General features: G+C 34.6%; 1 protein-coding gene across 2 annotated transcripts in view; it reads right to left on the reverse strand.

The window, feature by feature from the left end:
- The window catches only part of LOC127728685 (transmembrane protein 245-like), a 53,842-nt gene that overhangs the window by 18,156 nt on the left and 23,304 nt on the right, over positions 1 to 12,382 (reverse strand). For both annotated transcript variants that reach the window (XM_052236296.1, XM_052236295.1), the window contains exon 11: positions 9,176 to 9,298. In XM_052236296.1, the coding sequence (XP_052092256.1) occupies positions 9,176 to 9,298 (123 nt within the window). The remainder of the gene's footprint in view (positions 1 to 9,175; positions 9,299 to 12,382) is intronic.

Raw genomic sequence — 12,382 nt, forward strand, 5'->3', positions numbered from 1 at the left:
ATATGGTTTAGGGGTGGGGATCTCGACCGTTTACAAGTTCTCAAACAGGATGGGGTGGGGGTGACCCCAAGGGACTCCCCCTATATTTCATTTGATGTGTTTTATTGTCTCGTACAAGAATATATATGGTTTTGGGGTGGGGATCTCGACCGTTTACAAGTTTTCAATAAAATGCTTCGCTGGGCGCAGCTTGATACGACCGCAGAGGTCGAACCCTGAACAGTTGGGGCAAGTATGGACACAACATTCAAGCTTGATACAGCTCTGAATTTGGATTGTGATTAAATATTTGACACAGCATAGGTTTCTGACACAGAAAGAATGTGGTCTAAGAACTTGATTTTTTTTAATTTACCTATTATGGTCCAATGTCCAAAATCAAAATACATGGTTAGATTCAGCATATCAAAGAACCCCATATATTCAATTTTTGTTGAAATCAAACAAAGTTCAATTTTGGACCCCAACTTGGACCAACTTGAAAACTGGGCCCATAATCAAAAACCTAAACACATGTTCTGATTCAGCATATCAAAGAACCCAAAGAATTCAATTTTTGTTAAAATCAAAATTTATTTAATTTTGGACCCTTTGGACCTTAATGTAGACCAATTTAAAAAACGGGACCAAAATTAAAAATCTAAAAACACGGTTAGATTTGGCATATCAAAGAACCCCAATAATTTAATTTTTGATGAAATCAAACAAAGTTTAATTTTGGACCCTTTTGACCTCAATAAGAACCAATTTGATAGCGGGGCCCACAAATAAAAAATGTAAATACATGGTTAGATTCAGCATATCAAAGAACCCCATATATTCAATTTTTGTTGAAATCAAACAAAGTTTAATTTTGGACCCCAATTTGGAACAACTTGAAAACTGGGCCAAAAATCTAAAATCTAAATACATGTTTAGATTCAGCATATCAAAGAACCCCATATATTCAATTTTTGTTGAAATCAAACAAAGTTTAATTTTGGACCCCAACTTGGACCAACTTGAAAACTGGGCCCATAATCAAAAATCTTAACACATGTTCTGATTCAGCAGGCCCGAGAACACAGTTATTTCATAGTGCATTTCTTTTAGACAATAAATTCAAATTAAAAAAATCGCACCTGCTCTATCTCAAAAAGATTTTTACAGTGTAGTGTACTACTATTGATACAAATAATATCAAAATTATAGAAACTTCTACCAGCTCGTAACTCAAAATATTGACAATTCTGTGTTAAGGGGGGCTAAAATTCAGTTTGACAGCTTCAGACATTCTAATTTTTGACCTTTTTTAACTGGACCAAATCACTACTTAACATAAAGATTCAGCACCCAAATTTTTTTAACATGTAATTTCATCCCCTTACTTAATATTTCATGCATAAAATATCAAGAAATAAATTGGGAAAGTGTATCAAAAAAAAATGCAAGTTATACACTGTTCACACTAGGGACTATATTCGTAGACAACGAAAACCAAAGGACGATAACTGTGTCCTTGGACCAGCATATCAAAGAACCCCAACAATTCAATTTTTGTTAAAATCAAACTAAGTTTAATTTTGGACCCTTTGGACCTTAATGTAGACCAATTTAAAAAACAGGACCCAAAATTAAAAATCTAAATACACGGTTAGATTTGGCATATCAAAGAACCCCAATAATTCAATTTTTGATGATATCAAACGAAGTTTAATTTTGGACCCTTTTGACCTCAATATGAACCAATTTGATAGCTGGGTCCACAAATAAAAAATGTAAATACATGGTTAGATTCAGCATATCAAAGAACCCCATATATTCAATTTTGGTTGAAATCAAACAAAGTTTAATTTTGGACCCCAGTTTGGACCAACTTCTCTGAAAACTGGGCCAAAAATCTAAAAATCTAAATACATGTTTCGATTCAGCATATCAAAGAACCCAATATATTCAATTTTTGTTAAAATCAAACAAAGTTTAATTTTGGACCCTTTGGACCTTAATGTAGACCAATTTGAAAACTGGACCCAGTATTAAAAATCTAAATACACGGTTAGATTCGGCATAACAAATAAATAAATGTGGTCAAAGATTTTACAAATCTAATGTGCCATACTTCTTGAAATTTTTCAATATTTGAAATTTGAAAAAAAAAAATATTTGAAGAATAATTCTTTTTAATATCTGAAATCTGAAATGAGAAAAAATTTACCCACCACAATTTCTTTTTACACCCCCTCCCTTTTTTCCCCAAAAAAATTCTTTCCCTCAAGATATGGTCATAATCTCAATTCAAATTTCCCAATGGAGTTTGCAACCATAATTACCCATTTAAATTTACCATAGTGCTAACTTAATCTATTTTATAATAGAATTTAAAATATAGTGTCAAATCTTTCATATGGATTTTTTTGTAAAAAAAAAAGATGCAACATTTGCAGATACTTTTACTGGTCTTCCTTTATAAATATGCATTTCTTTAAACATAATTTAAAAGCAGTGTAAGGGAAGTAACCAAATCGTTGTACTTGGATTACCTCCCTTACACTGTTTTAATTGTTCATTAACCATTACTTTATACATAATTTAAAAGCAGTGTAAGGGAGGTAATTTCAATGATGTATTTGATTTATCTCCCTTACACTGCTTTAAATTATGTTTTGTACTAAAGTATTTGTCCATTAACCAGGACAACCTTGTTTTTCCCCCTTTTTTGCCCCTAATTCTTAAACGGTTTGAGCCATAACCCCCCAAAGCAAATCCTAACCATCCCTTTGTGGTACGGAAACTTGTAGTGTAACTTCAGAGAGATCCATACACCGTTCCACAGTTATTGTCTGGAAACTAGAAAATGCTTATTTTGGCCCCTTTTTGGCCCCTAATTACTTAACTGTTGGTACCATAACCCCCAAAATCAATCCCAACCTTCCTTTTGTGGTATTTAACCTTATGGTCAAATTTCAAAGAGATCCATTCACTTAAACTAAAGTTAGAGTGCGAAAACCAATGCGTCTTTAGACGACGACGCCAATGTCATACCAATATACGAACGCAAAAATATTTTGCGGTCGTATAAAAAGAAGAGGGGAGGGGGTGACCCCTGTTAACTTCCCTTATATTTCATTTGATTTATTTATTGTCCCATACACGAATATTTATGGTTTAGGGGTGGGGATCTCAACCGTTTACAAGTTCTCAAACTGGAGGGGGTGGGGAATGACCCCCAGGGACTCCCCTCATATTTTATTTGATTTGTTTTATTGTCCCATACAAGAATATATATGGTTTTGGGGTGGGGATCTCGACTGTTTACAAGATAAAAGCCCATTCTCAAATTGAAAGGGGGGTGGGGTGACCCCAGGGACTCACCTATATTTTATTGTTTTATTGTCCTGTGATCATTACTGAAGACCGTGTGTGTCTATCACTTACTGTTCTCAAGTTATAGTCATTTAAAAATTAAAAAAAATAAAATCCCATAGGGTACTTTAGTAAATCCCTCTCTTCTGTAGGCCCCTCAAAATACGCAGAAATAGACTCCAAGAAGAAAAAAATCAAGCATTCTGAGAGTATTGCATGGCAATACATAGTCCACTACCGGGTAAAAATTCATTATACTGGAACAAAATGCTAACTTGTTCTATAACTTGTCATGGTGTAAACAAAAAGTAAATATTATGTCAATATCTTCAAGCATGACTAAAAACAGTGTGGAAAAACTGATTATATGAGTGAATTTTTCAAGTCCAAGGACCATAACTCTGCACAAAATTATTAGACTGAAACAAAAATTTGAATCTGATCTGTAACTTGTCATGATAAAACTATACCAATTATCAATCAATATCTTATAAGCATGATGAAAAAAACATTAGATATGATTAATAGTTCTCTTAAATTAAATATGATGTAATACAGTGTATATTTATTTTCAAATTATAATCAAATATAATTAATAGTTCCAAATATTTTTTTCTTTCATTTGTCACAAACTAATATAGATTTGTAACTTATCTATAAAATGTCAACAACTTTTATCTACCGGTACACAATGTAATGTATTGAAATATATACATTAATAAAAATAGATTATTATCTAACTAAAGGATTTCTCTTCATAATTTTTTTTTATATATATAGCACTCAGAAAATTAGTTTATACTAAATAACAAACAAACCTGTCAAAAAATTCTTCAAATAATTTAACAAAGAATGTCTTTTAAAAAATGAGTTATCTCCCTTTGTACAGAAATATGGTTTAACATAGTACTCTAACATTACATATGGTCCAGAGTTATGGTCCATAACTCTGGACTAAATCATCAGACCGGAACAAAATTCGAAATGATCTATAACTTGTCATGATAAAACTATATACCAAATATCAAATCAATATCTTCAAGAACGAAGAAAAAAAGTGTGGAAAGCTGATTTGCCGGACTGACGGATGGACAGACGGACTGACGGACAGACGGACGGAGTGCAAACCTAATGTCCCCTTCGACTTCGTCGGTAGGGGACTAATAAGAACTGAGCAAAATACAATAAGTCTCCAAACTTTGTTTGGGAGACTTAATAACAAATAGTATATACGAATTTTGTTATAGTCCGATTTTGTAATAGGCAGAGTTTGTTATAGTCCCAGTCTGTTTTGGGCCGAAATGAGATACCAGGTTGCTTTCAATACACTGGGGCTTTGACGTCTTTAAAAATCATTTGTAATAATCGTAGTAAAAATAGCGTCGAAAAATGTTCATTCATGAAATATCTAAAACACGGTATTTATTTTCTCTTCAACCGGAGGACGGGAGGAAACCCCTGAAACCGGGATCATTGTACTCCCATCGGGAGGTACACAAATAGGGATCTCACGAATGTCTGAGGAATACCAATAAAAGCATAACGTAGAAACTGCTGTCTCGTGTAGATGTGTATTGATTTTAATTTCTGCACAGCACAGATCTGCAAAGTAGTGTTTGTGATAGCGATTTTCAAAATGAAGTTGAATTCATTTGAATTATCGATGAACATTCAGTACATTTTAATTCATGGGTTTCCTCCCGTCCTCTGGTTGAAGAGAAAATAAATACCGTGTTTAAGATATTTTATGAATGAACATTTTTTGACGCTATTTTTATTACGATTATTACAAATGTTAATTAAAGACGTCAAAGCCCCAGTGTATTGAAAGTAACCTGGTATCTCATCACAAGCTGTAAGCTAATCAAAATAAAAGTAACTCAAAATTTCAAAAGCATATTCCTAGAATTAGTATTCAAACACTAGTACTGCATTATCTAGGAGTAAAACACTTGCGATAGTCTGTCCAACTTCCGGTTTGAGGCCAATGCCTTAGGAAAGTATATTGCTATAGCAAGCTATAGCAAACTTTCCAAAAACTGCATTTTACCCAATATGTTCTATTTTTAGCCATGGCGGCCATGTTGGTTTGCAGGCAGGGTCGTCGAAAACATTTTTTAAATCAGATGCCCTAATGATGATTGTGGCTAACTTTTGTTAAATTTAGCCCAGTAGTTTCAGAGGAGAAGATTTTTGTAAAAGTTAACGACGACGGACGACCGACGCCAAGTGATGAGAAAAGCTCACTTGGCCTTTCAGGCCAGGTGAGCTAAAAAGGAACAAAATTTTTAAAGCAATTGAGGTTTCATCTAGCAAACTGACATTTTAGCGATATTTGGACTCACTCAGATTTTCTGATGAAACAAGAGTGCACAAGCTGAAATGTCTCGCCTGTTTTACTGACCATTGATTTTATGTTGAAAGTCTTAAAGATAAAGGTTTTACTACAAGTATCTAATAAACTTAACATACTTAATGATCCTTGACAATTAATGAGGTCAAGGTCAGATAAAACTGTCACACAGACATGTACACCTTACAATTATTCCATACACCATATACAGTTGACCCATTGGTTATGGTAATGGAAAAAAACAGACCAAAACACAAAAACTTAATGTTAACCAATGAACCATGGAAATGAGGTCAAGTCAGATGATACTGGCTAGACAGACATGTACACTTTACAATCATTCCATACACTAATTATAGTTTACCTTTTGCTATTCGTATTTGAAAAACAGACCAAAACACAAAAATTAACATTGACCAATGAACCATGAAAATGAGGTCAAGGTCAGATGACACCAGCTAGACAGACATGTACACCTTACAATCATTCCATACACCACATATAGTTGACCTATTGCTTACAGTACTTGAAAAACAGACCAAAACACAAAAAATTAACAATGACCAATGAACCATGAAAATGAGGTCAAGGTCAGATGAAACCTGCTAGGCTGACATGTACCCTTACAATCATTCCATACACCACATATAGTTGACCTGCTGCTTGTAGTATCTGAGAAACAGACCTAATCACGTAACTTTAAACTTGATCACTGATCCATGAATTGCGGTCAAGGTCAGGTTAACCCTGTCTGACGGACATGTAGACGTTGCAAGGAACCCATATATTAAATATAGTTATCCTATTACTCATAATAAGTGAGAAATTCACATGACAAAAAAACTGTAATTTTTTTTCAAGCAGTCACTGAACCATGAAAATGAGGTCAAGAACAATGGGCATATGACAGACGGAAACTTCGTAACATAAGGTATCTGCATACAAGGTATGAAACATCCAGGTCTTCTACCTTCTGAAATATAAAGCTTTATACAAATAGTTTACACCGCCGCCAACACCGGATTGCAATATCTATGTCTCACATACTGCAACTATCGTAGCAGGCAAGACAAAAATAACCTTTTCTTTTTGTTTAACTCCACCACCATTTTAGACTTCTCTTAAGGGTTAGCCATTTAGCATATTAAACCATAATTTTGAAATGTAAATCTTTAATTTATCATTTCTTTTAAGTTTTGTTGTGATTTGAACTTTTCCTTAAATTTTTTTTTAATTTCCAGTGTCTGCCACAGTCATGATAAGGCAATGAGTATCAATTATAATTCTGACATGCTTCCTGAGTTTTTAGATTGTTTTTAAATGAATTTTTAATTTTCAGAAATGTTATCAGCCATCTTTCATGGCATTATGTATACTCCCCCTATATATGTGTGGTTCATTTGTATGCCATTTCCCATAGTTTGGTAATATGTCATCCTTTTCACAAATTGTCATCTTATTCAAAGATGTTTCAGGGCAAACTTCTTTTAAAGCAAAGTAATACTACATTTGTATTTCAGATTTTTATAAAAAAATTATTTGCATTTAGAACTGTATCTAAAACAAATTTAATATGCCCATTATGGACATTTCAAGTCATAAAGGCATGAAATAGCTTCTTAGCTTTATTTTTTATGGAACACAACTTTATTACAAATCACTAGTGTATATAAACTGTTAACACACAGATATGTCTCGCCTATTTGTTATTTTGAAATTATGTTGTGTAGTTTCAGAGGAGTTGCGATGACAAACTGTTGCAGTAGTATATTGAGGCCAATAAGTGCAATGGGGAATAACTCCTAGAAAATTAAATCATAATATGTACTTCTAAATAGTATGTACTTATTATTATCTACAAAGTTTCATGAAATTCTGTTTTGTAGTTTCAGAGGAGTTGCGATGACAAACTGTTGCAGTAGTATATTGAGGCCAATAAGTGCAAAGGGGCATGACTCCTAGAAAAAAAATGAATCATAATTTCCTGTCAATATGCACATCTACAAAGTATATCCTTATTATCTACAAAGTTTCATGAAATTCTGTTGTGTGGTTTCAGAGGAGTTGCGATGACAAGAACAGGACCGACAGACTGTAGTATATTGAGGCCAATAAGTTCGAAGGGGCATAACTCCTAGAAAAAAACTGAATCATAATTTCCTGCCGATATTCACATCTACATAGTATGTCCTTATTATCTACAAAGTTTCATGAAATTCTGTTGTGTAGTTTTAGAGGAGTTGAGATGACAAACTGTTGCAGTAGTATATTGAGGCCAATAAGTGCAAAGGGGCTTAACTCCTAGAAAAAATAAACTGTTAACACAGAGATATGTCTCCCCTATTTGTTATTTTGATAATGCAAATGTTGAAATTAAAATAGCAAAACTTTAACATGTAAGTTATGCAAATATTCAAAGTCAATGAACCATGACTGAAGGTACAGGGCTAAACAATCTCCATGGAAATGAGATGTGCCAATGCTAATACAACTGTAAACCAAATACTATTGACTTTTCATAAGTCGTTCTCTTTAAACAAACCTAAACACAAACAATAACTTGTAAACTATGTAAAAGTTTCAAAGTCAATGAACCATAATTAGGAGGTGGGGTTATATAATCTCCATGGAAATGAAACTTGTAAATGCCAATACATTTGCATACTGAATATCATTGACTTAACATTAGTGGTTCATCTTAAACTGACCTAATCACAAACTAATACATGTAAACTAAGCAAAAGTTTCAAAGTCAATAGACCATGACTGAGGGGTAAGGACCAAATATTCTCCATGGAAATGAGATGTGCTAACGCTTATACAACTGCATATCAATTATCATTGACCTACCACTAAGGATTCCCCTTAAACTGACCTAATCACAAACTAATAAATGAAAACTAATCAAAAGTTTCAAAGTCAATAGACCATGAATGAGGGGGCGGGGCCAAATAATCTCCATAAAAATGAGATATGCCAATGCTTATACAACTGCATACCAAATATCATTGACCTACCACTAGTGGTTCGACATAAACACTAATACATGTAAACAAAGCAAAGTTTCAAAGTCAATAGACCTTGACTGAGGGGGCGGGGCCAAATAATCTCCATGGTAATGAGATGTGCCAATGCTAATACAACTGCATACCAAATATCATTGACCTACCACTAGTGGTTCACCATGAACTAGACCTAATCACAAACTAATACATTGTTGACACCACCGCCGACGCTGGAAACAGCATACCTATGTCTTGCTTTTTGACTCCGTCAAGGCGAGGCAAAAAATTAAGATAATCCATGATCTTAAAGAGCTTTTGAGATGTTGGTCAAGATGCAAACAGATGTGCACGCTGAAGGTTATTCAAAAGTCCTTTCTAATCTATATACCGGTATTTGATTAGTGGCAGTAAACACAATTATACGACTTTCTATTAAATTTGAAATATGAAAAATTTGTAATGTGTAAATACATACAGAAGACAGTACAAAATTGAGTATTGCAGTTCCTCCTCCAAACACCAGTGACAAAGTAGCGGTTAAAAGGTTAAATACCAGGTTCATGTTACCTTTCAGGACTAACCATATTGATTCTAATACCTACAAATATAGAAAATATACAATAATACCATTCATCATGGACTGTTAATTTAGAAATTTTGGAAATGGTTTTATCCATACGACTATAGCATTGCGCAAAATTAAAATCTTGCATTTTAAATTTTGATAGCATTAATTCTTTGCAGCATTTTTTTTTTCTCAATTTTTCAACAATCCCAATAATAGATGCACACACAAATTTCCCAATTTTCAGTATGAAATAAATCTAAACATAAATATTGTGGTGATATTTGTTATGCTATAGAGAAGCTAATATCCCTTTTGACATATTTTATAAATTTCAAAGAGAAATGTTGGCTAGAGAGAGCTTACAATGTTGATTTTACATATCATTTATATTTCCAAGGGGTATAATCTACCCAAAATTTTTTGAGCAGCACTGATTTTTAAGATGTAGATAATGTAAACATCTATACGTTTAACTTAATTTGTAGGTCTTATTATCTTTCTGATCATTTTTGCTGTTTACAGTTTCTCTCTATCTTTAATAGTTTTCAAAATAACAAGAAATGATTGTAACAGGATGCTGTTACGAAGTCTCCCAAACGAAGCTCCCATAATTCGTAATTCCCAGGGTCGCCTGACATTGGGCAACGTCTAGTGAAAATTGGTTTATTCCAGTAAAGTTATATGCATTAGTGATGCCTGGGGAATAACCTTGTATATCATTCAAATCATCTTGGCATGACAAACCAGAATATATATGGTTTAGGGGTGGGGATCTCGACCATTTACAAGATACTAGAACATTGGGGGTGGGGAGGAACCCCTGGGGACTGGCCCTTTACGTCATTCAAATGTTCATTACATGACGAACAGGAATATATATGGTTTAGGGGTGGGGATCTCAACCATTTACAAGATATTAGAACATTGGGGGTGGGGGGAACCCCTGGGGACTGACTGTATACGTCATTCAAATGTTCGAGACATGACAAATAGGAATATATATGGTTTAGGGGTGGGGATCTCAACCATTTACAAGATATTAGAACTTTCTCAAATGGCAGGGGGTCGAAATGACCCCTGGGGACTAACCCTGTATATCATTCAAACCATCTTCGCATGACAAACCAGAATATATATGGTTTAGGGGTGGGGATCTTGACCACTTAGAAGATATTAGAACTTTCTTAAATGGCAGGGGGTGGGGGTGACCCCTGGGGACTAACCCTGTATTTCATTTGATGTGCTTTATCATGACAAACCAGAATATATATGGTTTAGGGGTGGGGATCTCGACCATTTACAAGATATTAGAACTTTCTCAAATGGCAGGGGGTCGGGATGACCCCTGGGGACTAACCCTGTATATCATTCAAACCATCTTAACATGACAAACCAGAATATATATGGTTTAGGGGTGGGGATCTTGACCACCTACAAGGTATAAGAACTTTCTTAAATGGCAGGGGGTGGGGGTGACCCCTGGGGACTAACCCTGTATTTCATCTGATGTGCTTTATCATGACAAACCAGAATATATATAGTTTAGGGGTGGAGATCTCGACCATTTACAAGATATTAGAACTTTCTCAAATGGCAGGGGGTTGGGATGACCCCTGGGGACTAACCCTGTATATCATTCAAACCATCTTAGCATGACAAACCAGAATATATATGGTTTAGGGGTGGGGATCTTGACCACTTAGAAGATATTAGAACTTTCTTAAATGGCAGGGGGTGGGGGTGACCCCTGTGGACTAACCCTGTATTTCATTTGATGTGCTTTATCATGACAAACCAGAATATATATGGTTTAGGGTTGGGGATCTCGACCATTTACAAGATATTAGAACTTTCTCAAATGGCAGGGGGTGGGGTTGACCCCTGGGAACTAACCCTGTATTTCATTTGATGTGCTTTATCATGACAAACCAGAATATATATAGTTTAGGGGTGGGGATCTCGACCATTTACAAGATATTAGAACTTTCTTAAATGGCAGGGGGTCGGGATGACCCCTGGGGAATAACCCTGTATATCATTCAAACCATCTTAGCATGACAAACCAGAATATATATGGTTTAGGGGTGGGGATCTTGACCACTTAGAAGATATTAGAACTTTCTTAAATGGCAGGGGGTGGGGGTGACCCCTGGGGACTAACCCTGTATTTCATCTGATGTGCTTTATCATGACAAACCAGAATATATATGGTTTAGGGGTGGGGATCTCGACCATTTACAAGATATTAGAACTTTCTCAAATGGCAGGGGGTTGGGATGACCCCTGGGGACTAACCCTGTATATCATTCAAACCATCTTAGCATGACAAACCAGAATATATATGGTTTAGGGGTGGGGATCTTGACCACTTACAAGGTATTAGAACTTTCTTAAATGGCAGGGGGTGGGGGTGACCCCTGGGGACTAACCCTGTATTTCATTTAATGGGCTTTATCATTTAGAACATTTTCAATTAAAAAGATTGTGTCTATCACAAACGGTTTTCAATTTATAATCATTTGAAAATTTTTAAAAATTAAATCCCATAGGGTTCTATAGTAAAACCCTCTTTTCTTTTTGCCCCTCAAAGTACCCCTTTATAAACCCCATTGCAAAAACAAAACCCTGATTGCACCACTAGACATGTTAGTCTAACATATTGTGAAACCCTAAGTTAATCTGACAAGCGGTTTTGGAGAACGGGTGCGGACAAGTTCAAATTTAAAAGCGGCGGAAGAAGAAGAAGAAGAAGAAGAAGAAGAAGAAGAAGAAGAAGAAGAAGAAGAAGAAGAAGAAGAAGAAGAAGAAGAAGAAGAATAATAATAATAATAAGAACTGAGCAAAAACAATAAGTCTTCCCAAACTTCGTTTGGGAGACTTAATAATTACCAAAAACACTATAAATTGGTAAAAGTTGATATTTAATTAAAGTCAATAACTCCAATACAGAGTCAATTGACAATTTCTGTCATGTTGATCTATTTAGAGGTCTTATCTTGCTGATAACTTTTGCAATTTCCACTTTCTTTTTATCTATTATAGTTCTCAATTTGTAAATTGACGATTTCAGATATGTTGACTTATTCATAGATCTATTTTTTTTACCATGTTTAC

Source organism: Mytilus californianus, unplaced genomic scaffold, assembly GCF_021869535.1.
Source record: "Mytilus californianus isolate M0D057914Y unplaced genomic scaffold, xbMytCali1.0.p SCAF_2, whole genome shotgun sequence".
In the NCBI taxonomy this organism is placed as follows: Eukaryota; Metazoa; Mollusca; class Bivalvia; order Mytilida; family Mytilidae; genus Mytilus; species Mytilus californianus.